We start from the raw sequence: 14,660 nt of genomic DNA on the forward strand, positions 1-14,660 counted from the left end.
ATAAAATTAAACTAGTAGCTTCAAAACGGTTTGAGATCTGCGCAATGTTAATTCATAAGGGTGCGTCCACATTTGTATCATTTGCGCGATCAGATCTTCGATCAGATATCTGTCGCGATCATCGCGCCATATCAAGTATGCGTATTATAGTGTGGACGCCTATTAGATCATTCTGCCGATCATGTGTGTATTTGTTACGCCACATATCAGATACGCGGTTAATAGCGATCGGGGTGTATCATGATACGCGTATCATTTTGACACGCTTCGATGATACGCGACGGAGATCTGATCGGAGATCTGATCGCGCAAATGATACAAATGTGGACGCACCGTAAGTCGGTGTACGCGTCGAGAGTCCGAAGCGAGTGAGTTGCGAACTCACACAAATAATACCGGTCGAAAGTCGACCACGACAACGAATGTTTAGAATTTGGGGGTCTATCTCTTTACATAATATTTAATCTTTAGGTACACAAAAATATGCATCTGTATTCGAAAATTTAATTTCTGAAGATTCCTTCATCGATATGCTTCAAAACGTCTGAAAAATATTTGACGACCTCGAAGTGATCATTAAAAAGAAGGCCGACGCGCGACGCACGCCAAGAAACATTACTCATAAGGCACAGTGACCGACACGTACTCCCTACATTCATATATACAACCAAACCTTATAGCGTCTCTACGTACATGAAGCTCACTGTCCGACCGGAGCCCCGACGCCGAGCCGTCGGGCACGGACCCGCCGGCACGACGCGCGGGACGGTCGGTCATCACACTTAACGATAACGAATACTAATTAATGACTTCGACGTACCACCGCTAAACATACGTTAAATCTAAGTCGCGTTAACAACTAGGTCTTACAATATGGCAGTTGTCAATTCGCTAGCTGAGTTGTTGACTTATTCTAGGGTGATTTGGTTCGGTGAGCGAATTTCGTTGCGTCAACAGAACGAGTCGTCATCGCCGATAGCTAATGATGTTTATCACAACCGTTATTGCAAATGAAATGTATTTGGTAAAATTTGCAGGTACGAGTCCGACGATGGCGTATCGTCCGAACGAGAACGATCCGAGTGCAGCCTACTTCGCACTGAATTTGGCAAGAGTTATGAATTTTAATTTAATTTTTACAGTTAAACACACGCAGCAGCATGTTTCTTATTGGTTTAAAGAAATAATTTCGTTTCAAATGTTTAACGCGAAGGTTTAACGTTTTTGAGTATCGACATACAAATACTTAGGTATCAGCCTCTCGCGATTTGGACTGCCCACGAAGTTTTAAATTCATATAAAGTAAAATATTAGGATGCGGACGAGTAATAAACATTTTATTTTTTATATCGATTTTTAAAAATAATTTTTTTTGTAGATAATAATTAAATTTCATTTGTGTCAGATCTAGATTGTATTCTAAGTAGTGAGATCTCAGTAGTTACATCTACGTTTATGTAAATACTCTGACGTTACGTATAGGTTCAGTTGCAGCCGGTGCGACTGGCGCAGCGGGCAGATGCCACCCGCTAGGAAACATACGGGAAAATCTACAGGGATACATACGTCGTAGGAACGCAAAACTCAGGCACACCGGTTCGACATGTGCGTTATTCCTAGCACCAAGAGAATTGAGAACAATAATTGAGTAGGAAAATTGGAAAAACGGCACAGTGTGTGTGCGGCAGTATCTTCTATGGAGTTAGAGGTTGGCACATTTTTAAACCAAAATATTTAGATATACTGCTTAAGCGTTAACTTACCGCCCGATCGTTAAGTAACTTTAATCTACGATTTAATCATACAAGCTTTGTCCGAACTTAATATCTACGCTCGACTCCGACTGAGCTTATATTCATTCAAAAATACTTTAGCATCGTATCGATAAAACATCCACAACGTACAAACTACGTAACAGTCGCTAGAGTTATAACGTTACGACAACGTTGCTTTATTTTAGATTACTTTTAAACAATATATTATTACTTTATAATTATGCTTACTCAACTTCAAATATAATATTTACAAATATAATACTTATAAAATAATATTGCAGTTCGCAATCGCCTTTACTTATACTTTTTTTCCTTTCCATATACGTTTCTTCCATTCGAGATGGAGGTTCGCGTGGACACAAATTTTTTTTAAATTTCGAGGTGCCGGGCATTTTTGCCACCGTCGTCGACCTCGGCGCGTAACCTCCGAGCGCAAGAGCGCTAGTCATAGCCTTTACTGTCTCTCCGAGCCCGCGTGTTGGGAATAAGTAGATGCGGCGAGTCGTCGCGAGGGCATCGGGCGTTTGCAGCCCGAGCCCGGACGACGTGAGTATCGTTTTCTTGTTCTAGAAGAACCCAACGGTGTATACGATAGATATGTTCATAAAAATTTAAGTCTAAATTTTTGTAGTCTTTTAGTCGAATCAGAGATGACTTACATCACTAAATATATTACTATCTGTTTATACAATCTAGATATTCAGTCATTACATAAAACTAGTGATAAATATCACTCGAAATCGCGACCGGGGAGCTCCGCCGAGTCGCCAGATGATGGTTCGTATGATTTTCGTGTGGGGCGCGAGCCGAACAATTATCCACTTAGAGAATTTACTGCGCAGCTTGTGGTGTTATTAAGGTATTACGAAGGCGTACATACCCGACGAGTAATAGGATGTAACTAGTTCCGAGGGCCGACACTTTGGCCCTCATTTTGTAGTTTTGAGCATAACCAAAATTGTAGGTAAAATTAAAGAATTTTCTAAATAAACAGACTGACAAGCTCGGATAGTTGAATATGACTCGAGAAGAAACGGATACAACAAAAACATCTCAATCCAATGTAAGCTTAATATCACTTAAAAAATTTTGAACAATACTCCGCTTTAGAAACATATAGCTAAAAATTATTGTATAAAGTAGGTATCGAGATAGTTTTATTGATATCGAAATACGCCTCGTGCTGGCCGAATCCTAGTTACGCCTTTGAAAGCTCAAGAGTTAGATTGTCTTGACTCCACAGTGTGCACCTCGTCCATTGTTCGAATTTCTATGGCTTTTGTTTCTATGGTCCACACTGCGGCTAGGTATACGATCGTTAATGCCTGGCAATATAAATATTCTTAACCCTTACCGTGCAGTCCGCCACTGAAATCAGACTCCCAGGGAGCTGCAGCGTAAAAAGATTGCTATCCGAACATGCAACTGCAAAAGTACAAAGTTTATAGATGTGGACGGAATACACTAACATCATACTGTTACACTTATTGTATCTCCTTTAATACTACGATTATTGCTCGATTTCTTTTTAGTCTTTGTACGTTAAATAAACAGCTACCTTTCGATAATTCTAATAAAAAACTTATGTACCATCATTAATCATTTATACTTCGAAACTACGCAAAATAATCCTCCTTCCGAATCGCACTCGATAGACTTTAATAGATTTTTAAGTTAAGAGTATGAGGGAAGTGCGTACGAGGGGAAACACTTCTTCTTATGCTGCAGGTCCCGTCTCCTTAAAATAAGTCTTAAATCTACTATTCACAGTCCCGCCGGGAACATAACACAACTCGCACACGTCACAGCGAAGGCGTATCTACTGCGCTACAAAATACGTGGGCAATGTCCTTTATGCAGTCGTATACGGGCCACATACATTGAGAAAAAATATGTCTCCCTAAATCTCTACATCTATAGATACTATATTATATTAAATCTGTATAAGTTTATCTGCAATAAAAACTTCATATATTCTCGATAAAACGTATCACATCCGCACCCGAATCGTCCGAACGATCGTCCGTGTCGGGGTCGGATCGACCGCGGTCGGTATTGTCAGGTTGCGTTCACTCGAGCGGCGCGGGCGCGCGCGGGGCGCGGCGGCGGCGCGCGCGCTAGTCGCCGAACCGCGTGCACGCCTTCTTCCACTTGCACTGGGTGCACCAGAGGTCGCGCTGGTCCATGCCGTACACCTTGCGGCACTTCTTGTTGTCGGAGCGCGGCCGCCGCCCCGGGCTGCTCGACGGGCTGCTGACGCCCGGGATCTTCAAATGTTTCTGGAATACCAAAATTGTATTCATAAAAACCACCCCACTTTTCTAGTATTTTGATCTCTTTAGGCTACTGTAAGTATATCACGAGATACTCGAACAATAGAGGTGATGATGCTTACCGGCGAATGTGAGTTAGACCAGGAATGCGTTACAGGAATGCTTATCGGCCGCGCTGGTCCGTTCTGCATAGTTGACAGTAATCCTTGCCTGGAAAAACAAATAACAGATGTCATTATTACCCTGCGGAGTGCGGACGATATCAAACTCTCGATCGAAGTTCTAGTGGATTTCAAATATTTGTAGTAAAATGAATACATTTTCTGTATGTATGTAAAATAATTTTAAATATATATAGAGCCTGTTCAGTTACCTAATGCCAACGACAAAAAAATTGAAGAAGCTAGTCTTGATAATTGGACCTGTAAGGGGTATAGTATACCTGTAGGAGCCAACGAGCTGGCGCTGGTAGTCGGGGTCCTCGTGGGGCGGGCGGCACATGTCGCGGTGTGACAGCGTGGGCGGCGGGGCCGGCATCGATATCTCGCGCTCCGTGTAGTAGAACTCCTCCTCGTGATCACTCTCACCCTCCTTTTTGGGCCTGCAATGATAAAAATATAAATATACACAACCATCAATAAAAAAGAACTGCTTTGATGTACCCAATGTCATACTCGAATCTCATAATACCTCGTAAGCTCAAATGCGTCAGAAATACACAATCTTTCAAAGCAGTCAGGTAAAAAATGAAGCTTATGGTGATTAGCTGATAGTTGAGTCAACAAGTAAAACTTATATAGAGTACATTTCTAAATGATAACATTCATTGAATAACTAATATATGTCGTTATGTAATAATTATCGTTATTGTATCGCGCTACGAGCGGTAGGGTTATGTAAGAAGTTGGATCGGCGAGCGACCTTGCTAGTAACAAGCTTGCGAGAGCCGAGAGCTAGGTATGTAGTGGCAACCTTGTCAAGAAGCCTCGTCGCTTCCGGGTCTAAAGGGCTGACCTTTCCTTCTAACGTTGAATAGGTACAAAACCTAAAATGCACGAGGTAGAAAAAAGTATGATAAAGTCTCAAACATATAATTTAATACTTATTAAATCGGATACGACTATACTAAAATATTAATCTCAATGATTATGCAGCAAAAAGTTCATGTAAACATCTTAAATAGATTCAAGGCTAAAATGTTAAAAACATCAATTCTAATGTAGAGTTCGCATTTATTTGGATTTGTCACATAACCTCGGGCTTCGAGAGTTTTATATATACATAGTAAAAAGTGTTCTAGAAATCATGATCATTTGCTTCTATTACATATAAGTTAACGTGCAATAACGTCGAGGTATTTAGAGCTATGGCGTAATCGCCTTAGACTATGACAGCGAAGATTAGTTTCTAATAACTTCCTAGAGAAATCACCTATGCAGAATGCATCGAGGAAAACGATTCGAATCGTAGTAATGTCGTCACCAGTTATACAAATGTTAAGCAATACGTCAGATCTGACTGCGAAAGCGAAAAGTTAACTGTGCTCTGTTGATTTCATGCAAAACTCGGCGTTGGCAACAACGGCGAGCGCATACATGCAACGTACTCGTAATCTTGTTTCTATGTGGATTACTCATAAAGATCAAGGTTAAATAAAATGTACGCGCGTGTTCCAAGTCATAATATCGCATTGTGCATTTCATATGTACTTCCCAATTACAGCATACTGCGTGGACACCGGTGGATAGATATGTGTTCCAGGAACAGGAAGTTATATAGCTACTAGAGTATTCTATATTCAAAATAATATCTCGCAAATGACAATTCGAGCCTCGAGGCTATGTGAGTAGTAAAAGTGTTAAAATAAATCAACAATCACATGTGTTTGACCTAAATTCCAATTTTAACGCATCACGCGTAGAGGTGTCGGGTTTCGTATCACAACGTGTCGAAAAATAAATCCAATGGTGCCATGATTTAAAACAGAAGACCAATGTTTTATAACCATTGGCCATGCATATTTTTTTAACTTCACTCAGAAGTGAAGTACAGATAGTACAACAAAAAATCGGATGTTTGCAAATTTAAAGGAAGTTTAGTCGATATCCTAATGGCTGTTCAAACAGAAAGGTGCATCTTTCTAGTAAAAACCTACCCTAAATGCGTGTTTCGGATGTGTGCCTCTATGGATGAACAGCTGTTGGTGATGTGACTGCAGCCTCGCCAGGTACATTCGAAGACCACACTGTTTATCTATAACAAAGAAAAACAATTGTAAATGGTTTGATAGTAGATAGTTTATTACAGTATACTCGAGTTTTGTGAATAATACCTCTATAATCTATATTCTAGTTTGGGTAGTCATAAAAAGAAAGATATTTCCGAGAGCTCCACCAGCCAAAAAAAAAAACAAAATACTACGGCTTTACATTAACGAACCAAAGCCTGTATTCCGTAAACGCTTATCGAAATATTGTTGCTAACTGCGAAATCAGATTAAAGAATCTTCAATGCGTTTAAAAGTAGAACATAATTGTCTCTGGGTTATATTGTTGCAGTGATAAATTGTGGCACGACGTTCAGAAACGGCTGTAGGTCGCGGCTCGCGGCTCGCGGCCTTGTCGCTGGCGCAACACTCCCACACCACCGCCACACCCGCCCAACCATGCGTGTACATTGGAACTACTCCATTATATTATAACAATTAACATTGTCTACGGACGACACTATCATGATCTACGAGTTAACTAAATCTCCCATCGAAACTCTAGATAATATTAGAGATACAAAGATATTAGTAACTCCGGTTATGACATGATCCGAGTCCTTTGTTTGTAAATTGGCTTCTACGATTCCAACCGCGTTTGAGCTGCCTAGACGCTGGCAATGACATTGATAGTAGCATACGTGCAATGTCACCTACACGAGCCTTCTCAGCGCGGCGGCTTAGGTACTCGATAATTTGCTGCGGAAACAATCGTCTGGCTCATGATTCGCGTAATCGTCAATACGCGAAGTGAAACTGCAGCTAGCAACACGAATAAAACTCATCATCGGAATTGCAGCACGATTTGGCAAATGCTTCGACTCGACCTTCCGTTCAATGTCGCTGTATTTCGTTATGTTCGTTATATCTACGAGTCTATTGTATCGATTGTATGTCGAGCGATATGTTCTAAATGATATGACGTAAGCCCGTGGCCGGAGATAAATAGGTTGGAAGCGACGGTGCTATGTCAGGGACACGGGTTGGGTGCGCGCGCGGAGCGGATCCTCACCGGGGAAGCGTGGCAAGTGCAGTCTGAACTGGGTCAGGTCAGGGGTACACGGGGGTGCGCGGGGCGGGGCGCGGGGGAGGTGGGGGTTTCAATCTAGGTCGCAGCACCACGGCCAAGGGTGGTCGGCGAAGGTTGCACTACTCCTTTGTTACACGAAACCAACCGATCGGCTAATCTCAGCAAATTAAGAGTACGTCATTTCTGAGCTAAATCATTATTAAAGTTAGATATTGTTTTACACATACGCAAATTTTATCTCGTTGCTCATACTTATGCTCTCGATTGTGGAGCGATTTGTTGTGTGCGCATGTGTGAGTACGTCTTCCTAGTTCGTGAACGTTCTGTGCATAGTCCGTGCATCTGCGGGGTAATCATTATATGTAATACTCATCTGCCTTAGTAATAGTAGGATGTGCTCGTGACTCACACAGTGACACAGCTCCGTATTGAGGGCACTTCGTATTAATTGCTTATAGTGATACTAAAGTAAGGAAAATCAGGGCCCTATGACGGAAGGATAAACGCACTAAATTATATTATGACATGCACAAAGGTTGGGCGTAACCAACAGAAGTGTAGGATTTTAAAGCGAAGTATTAAGTGTTTTAACCTCAAAACGAGACATCGAAAATTACGTGTTAATCAATACGACGTGAATCGTGATCTATAAAAGGAAGAAAAAAACTACCTAATAAAATTTTAAACAAAATTATGCAAATTATACGCGAGTCTTAAGAAATTTGCGAAACCTTGGGTCGATTTCCGTAAATGTCAAATGATATGCAGTTTACCTTTACGGAGTTTGTGCTACGCCACAATATTATTTGCAACACTATTGAATTTATTTATTTTGTGTTCGCAACTATAGAATCACGGACGTAAAAAAAATATTTTTACGTCCGTGTATAGAATTTAATCACTACGCGGATGCGAAGAGAATCTCAACCGGCTAATTTGTTGATTACTATATTGATTGCCCGGTCTGTGGTGGTCCTCGCACGTCGTATAACGCTAGACGAGGTAAGATAAAATGGCCAGGAACATGCGAAGGGACCTTCGACCTACAAAGAACAATGGCCAAATCGTACCAGGTGGGCGGTGGCGTCCCGATATGCCATTAGTAGCAAAAATTCCCTAATATTTTAAGGCTTCGAAAATCATTAGAAATGTGTTTATAAATAGCCACAAAAAAAAGATCAATATATTTTAGTTTCGTTATGTTCTGACAGCCGGCGATCATTCGCAATCGTTCTATTTTTTGGGTAATTCTCTAGGAAAAATTGAAATAATTAGAAACGAGATCGCCGAATATACACTTGTAGGCCACACCGCAGTCGGGAAAAAGGTAGTTCTTAAGTCTAACCTCAAAATAATTGTAAACGTTATTAATTATTATAAAAAATCGTGGCTATTTAGACATAATTCTCAAACGGAATTATGTTTAGAGCATAAGAACAACCAAATCTAACTATAGTTTATTTTGGGACATCAAAAATAAAAGTCGAGTCCAGCTCCTATACAAATTTGGCCATGATTATTTAAGTACCTATGTCCCATTTTTCCAAGTACCCTTTTACTATAAATTAAAGTATTAAATTAAAATCTTAGGGTGTGTACAAATAAGTGTGACGTGACGTGTCACGTTACTGTGACCGGACAAACGCGATAGGTCGCTCAGAAATTTTATGTCATGACATCTACGAATAATAAATAGTTTTTATTATTCGTAGCATGATATAATATGACATTTATGTACACATATGTACCTCTATATTATTTACACACACTTCTAAAATGTCACGGTCATAATCTCTGGAAACATATATATTTTATACCTATAACAGAAAGTGAAAGGGCTTACTTTCATGGCGGAAAACTACATTGAAATATTGAAAGCATAATATTACTACTGCACTAAATGACTGAACTGTTACAACAGTTGCATAATCATGATTAATAGACAAGTGCGAAGAAAACAATACACTTTTTAAAACGTATCAAAATTATTAAACTCCACCAAATTCTTCTCTCAACAAACGGCAGACATCCTTAGTGTTAATCTCTTTGTTGTGGTTTGAATTAAATAGGATATAAACGGAGGATTTGATCTAATATCGAGAGTAGATATAGGTGGCCCCTGCGAGGGTTGGGCCGGAGGGCCCCCGCCCGCGCGGCGCCCCCGTTGCACCAGTGACCTACTTCCGACCCTGGACTGAATGGAATCGACTTTACCGAAACGTGTACACGGTGGATGTAAAATCTATTTATATCAGAATGATCACTTTGTAGTCGTAAATTGTAGCGTTTAATAATCTGGTACTCTGTCTCATCCAATTAAGCTTTGATTTAATTTAACGGTTGCAGAAAATATTAATGTTGTCTTGAACTGATTTATTATTACTGTTACAAGTATTATTGTTCTCAATTAAGCATATTAATTGCTAGTAAATGTAGTAATCACTAATATACCAGCTATTTTGAGGCACGTATACGAATATTGTTTAGCATTAGTCGGTCTGGCTGCAGTGTGCATGCAGTTTTATCTCGGTCCTTGACTAGTGCATCAGTGTGCCGTAGCTACGGGTTACACGTGCCGGCCGCGCGGCTGTGTGCATCGGGGCCGAGTTATGTACAGCCGGTAGTTATTTACTATACCATTTATGTGACACTTGGCTCATATACAAATGCACAAATTATATGCACAGATATATTGAAATTGTCACATGACATGGTTAAAGTTATATTCGGTGTAAACTGTTTATTACCTGTTAGATGATTGTGGAATATCCCCTTTAGTGTTGTAGCCTCTTTGTCATTAAGGTAGAGAATAGTTACCTAAACGTGTAACAGTCGGTTATGATTATGTTCAATCTTTATTACGCGTATTTTATTATAATTCTCGCTGATGCTTATCTCGTGGCTGTCGTAGTTTTCCTACACAGCGGGCCTTGACAGAAACCTTGGACTTGCATAATGCAGATGGGAACAAAGGAAGCTATAAGTAGATATAATACGTTCAGTCTTCAGATCGAGTTCGGCTCTACCATGAGTTTAAAGCTGTTGTATTTTTCGATACTCGATACCGACTACCGTAAATTTTTTATGGCAAATTTTACAGCGCCTCTAGCGGTCACTTGCGAAACTAAAATCACCATACTAAAAATTTACGTAGTCGGTATCGAGTATCGATAAATATGCTTTAAACTCATGGTAGAGCTACTGAACTATTTCATAATACGATATTATTTTAACTCTTGAATACTCTTGTATGCTGGTGTCTATTTTAATCCCAGGCTATATTTCAATTATGAACTATCAATCTAATCAGAGTAGGTATACTCGGTTTTATGCATAGTATAATTTGTTAAATTTCATTAGCCATTCATATTTATTACATGTCGTCAAAAGTCAGCGTTAATCTACGTTTGTTTTCACAGACAAAATGCACTTAGTGATTCTGAATTCAAATCCCCAAGTGAATGTTTTTTTATAAAAACAGAGGTTTATCCACGGGCTTACATCAGGTAGACGGCTGGTTGTAAAAAGATAAAGGTATAAAGCAAAATGCGAAATCAGTTTTTACATCAGCGAACTTTAACACGGTTTTTGTCTGATTAAGAAAGAAAAAGCTAGAAGCTTTCAGACATACATATTAAATTTATTATTTAGAATTCTAAGGTTGGGTTGCACCAACTAACTTTAACTATAACCTTAACTACAATGCAGAATGTCAAATTTTTGGTTAAAGTTAAAAACGGACGCCATCAAGACGCCATATTTAACCATAACCATAGAGCTCGACAAGGTTTTAACTGCACGTGGCGAAAAAAGGAATTAACGCTGTCATCATACAAAAACGCCATTTTTGACAGTTCTCCTTTACCAGCAGCGCCTCCGCCCACGATCATTTATAACCTTGTTGGACCAGCTGTCATCTGTCAATTTCTCCGGTCAAAGTTAAGGTTAAAGTTAAATTTAGCCTTAACTATAACCATAACTTTAACCTTAACTTTAACTTTAACCACGCCTCTGGTGCAACCCAACTTAAATTAATGCTTTTGTTAACTTTACTTTAATATTCGTCAAAGCTTATAAACGCCCCAATAAATTTATGCTAACACCATAATTATGGAGTAAAAAGGTGTAATAAAGACAACAATAGAAAACTAAAGCTAGTGATTAATTAACTAATAACAAATAGTTGACCGTAATTATTTCTCTCATGTGTGCTTTGTCACTACTCACTGTGTGCAACATTATCATTCCCATTGTTAACGTTTTGTTTTTATCGGCGCGATAAATTAAAAAAAATGCGAGTTGGACTCGCCCATGAAGGGTTCCGCAGCAGAAATAAGGTATATTTTTATTAAATTAAAAGGTTTTTGATTTATTTTTATATTTCAGTTGATTTAATGAGAGTAAAATTAAAATGTACCATTTATGAAGTATAAAAAAACTAATTGCTAGATCTTGTTCAAACCAATTTTCGTTAGTACATAGTTTTTATAGTAATGTACATCATTATAATATATTTATTTAGACTTATCATGAACTTACTTTAGAAGTTAGAGGGGGGACACACATTTTACCACTTTGGAAGAGTCTCTCTCGCAAACTATTCAGGTTAGAAAAAAATGATATTGGAAACCTCAATATGATTTTTGAAGATCTATCTATAGATACCACAGACGCATAGGTTAGATGAAAAAAAATGTTTCAGTTGTACCTGTGGGGACCCCTAAAATTTTTAAGTTTTTTTTCATTTTTGTATCAAAATCTTAATGCGGTTCACAGACTACATCTTCTTACCAAGTTTCAATAGTATAGCTCTTGTAGTTTCGGAGAAAAGTGACTGTGACATACGGACGGACAGACGGACAGACATGACGAATCTATAAGGGTTCCGTAATCCGTTTTTTGCCATTTGGCTACGGACCCCTAAAAACAATTAATAGGCACGAGTAGGGACCGGCTTAATTACACGGTGCTGTACATAATTATATATTAACGTCCGTTTTCATTTCTTCTCCTACTTTTGGTAATATTTTTAATAAACATTTAGCAGCCTCGATGCTCTGAGTCATAGAGTAACTTATATAAGTATAGTAGGTACTCTAAGTTGGTACTACCAATATATATTCTGTGTTATAAGGCTCAAATGTTTATGAAAAAAACAAATAGAAACGAGAAAGAAGTCAGCACAACGGTACCTGCCATTGGCAATTCATTTCACTCCGGTAGCGCAAACTCGCTCGTGCCGTAGGAAATACAATTTTCCGTCATCGTGCAAAAGTCTACATTCGTCGAAGTCATCGTTGATTTTAAGCGTCAGTTTGTTGTTGCCCCGTCTCTCTCGCGCGCGAAACGTGGAGATGACTTATTGATTTGTTTTCATTGCGTCTCTTTCCGGCTTAGAAAAGCGCATAAGTTTATTTCACGCGACTGACCTTCTCTTTATTTACCTCAAGTTACGCGGAGGCAAAGAAGTTGTTTTGATGGTATCTCGCTCCGATCGTATGGAGATCGACAGGGACGCGAACACGTAATAATCGTCGAACGGTTACCACGAGCGCTAGCTTCACGTTCCTCGACGGATGAATACCGCTTTATAGAACATTTTATGGGAGGCGCAAAGCAAAATACATGACACCGTCGTGAATAGACGAGGGACAGCTCGACCGCCTCCGGAGATCACTCATTTGAGTAAGTATTAATTTATTTGGAGAAAGTATACGACTCTAAAAACTTCCATATTTTAAGATAACGTCCGCAGTGACACCCGTTAACTGGGTTAATCCTTGTAGCCGTCCCGGCGGTTATTAGAGTACGTCACGAGTTAGGAATGTACCATAAGTCATAACCATCTATATGGATATCGGTGTCCGTAAGTGTGTCACCGAAGTGAGAGGTGAGAAATTAATGAGGAGTCACGTGGCCGCAGCTGCCGGCCGGCGCGGCGCGGGATGGCGCGGGCGGATGCCGATTCAAAACACTCTTTTGTCAACGGAACGAGCTGACTTGTTTACAAACAAGCCCCGCTTGAAACAGTTGTTTAGAAAAACAATAGAATACAATTTTCTCTCTAGAACTCAATTTTCTGTGTATTTTATTGAAGTGACTAAATAAGTATGTCACCATGGCAACGTCCATCGCTATCCCGTCGCACAAACAATGGTCGCCGTCAGTCTCAAGTTGTAATAATTTACTATTATTTATTCAACAAATGCACTTATCAATGTAAAAAGTACCTAGTTGCCGATTCTCAGACCCACCGAATATGCATATAAAATTTGGTTAAAATCAGTAAAGCCGTTTCGGAGGAGTACGCGGCCTAAGTTAACATTGTGACACGAGAATTTTATATATAAGATAAAACCTACATAAAACTATTTCTACAAAAGTCTTGGCGTTGCTAATTTTATGAACAGTTTCGAATTACATACATAATAATTAATACGTAACGTATTTAAATTAGTTACATAACAATTAACAAAGGGTTTAAAGTTTAAAACATACAAGAACAAAGAAAAAGTTAACGTCTACATAAACAACCAACAAAGGTTAGACTAGAAATGTATGCTAAAATAGGGCAAAGTATATTAGAATCGTAACCTTTTAACACGAATTGTAAACTTATATCGTACAGTGCACCCTACCGAGGGGGCTACATTATAGGTCATCGACTTCAATACTCACAATGGAGCTATAGGTATGTATAGTAGATTCAGTCTATTAATTGTATTCAAAGCCTAGAAATTCAATTACCTGTTAATTATTTATGACTTTTATGTGAATAGTCTGTTTTAAAATATGTACTCGAGATTTTTGTAACTAATACCTAGTCATATCATCATGTTTTACTATCAATATTGTATTTGAATCGCAACCCAACCGTTTCCGTATTAATTTGTAGCTATTATTGATATTGAATCTATATACTAATATTATAAATGCGAAAGTATCTCTGTCTGTCTGTCTGTCTGTCTCGCTTTCACGCCAAAACTACTGAACCGATTGTAATGAAATTTTGTACATAGATAGTCTTAAAGCCTGAGAAAGGACATAGGCTACTTTTTAACTGGAAAAAGGGGTTGTAAGGGGGTGAAAATACGTAAATTTGATCAAATTAAGTTAGTTCCAAAAACTCAAAACAGATGGCGCCAAGAGTCCCCTAGATCGCGCTATCGCTTGCTCATGCGAATTTCTATAAGAGGTGGTACCATGTTGAGCTGGGGTTTTCGATTCTTTCGATTTTTATACACGTTATTAACTCATAACTCACCTACCAACTTAGATATCAAATTGAAAAACAACAGCGCCAAAACTCCTGAACC

General features: G+C 39.1%; 1 protein-coding gene across 2 annotated transcripts in view; it reads right to left on the reverse strand.

Moving 5' to 3' along the window:
- Positions 1 to 14,660, reverse strand: part of LOC121729679 (zinc finger protein 704) — a 57,907-nt gene continuing 43,247 nt past the window's right edge. For both annotated transcript variants that reach the window (XM_042118273.1, XM_042118272.1), the window contains exons 5-8: positions 6,204 to 6,301; positions 4,491 to 4,649; positions 4,171 to 4,258; positions 1 to 4,054 (exon numbers count right to left, since the gene is read on the reverse strand). In XM_042118273.1, coding sequence (XP_041974207.1) covers positions 3,893 to 4,054; positions 4,171 to 4,258; positions 4,491 to 4,649; positions 6,204 to 6,301 — 507 coding nt within the window. In that variant the 3' untranslated portion in view covers positions 1 to 3,892. The remainder of the gene's footprint in view (positions 4,055 to 4,170; positions 4,259 to 4,490; positions 4,650 to 6,203; positions 6,302 to 14,660) is intronic.

This window comes from Aricia agestis, chromosome 8, assembly GCF_905147365.1.
Source record: "Aricia agestis chromosome 8, ilAriAges1.1, whole genome shotgun sequence".
Lineage (NCBI taxonomy): Eukaryota > Metazoa > Arthropoda > Insecta > Lepidoptera > Lycaenidae > Aricia > Aricia agestis.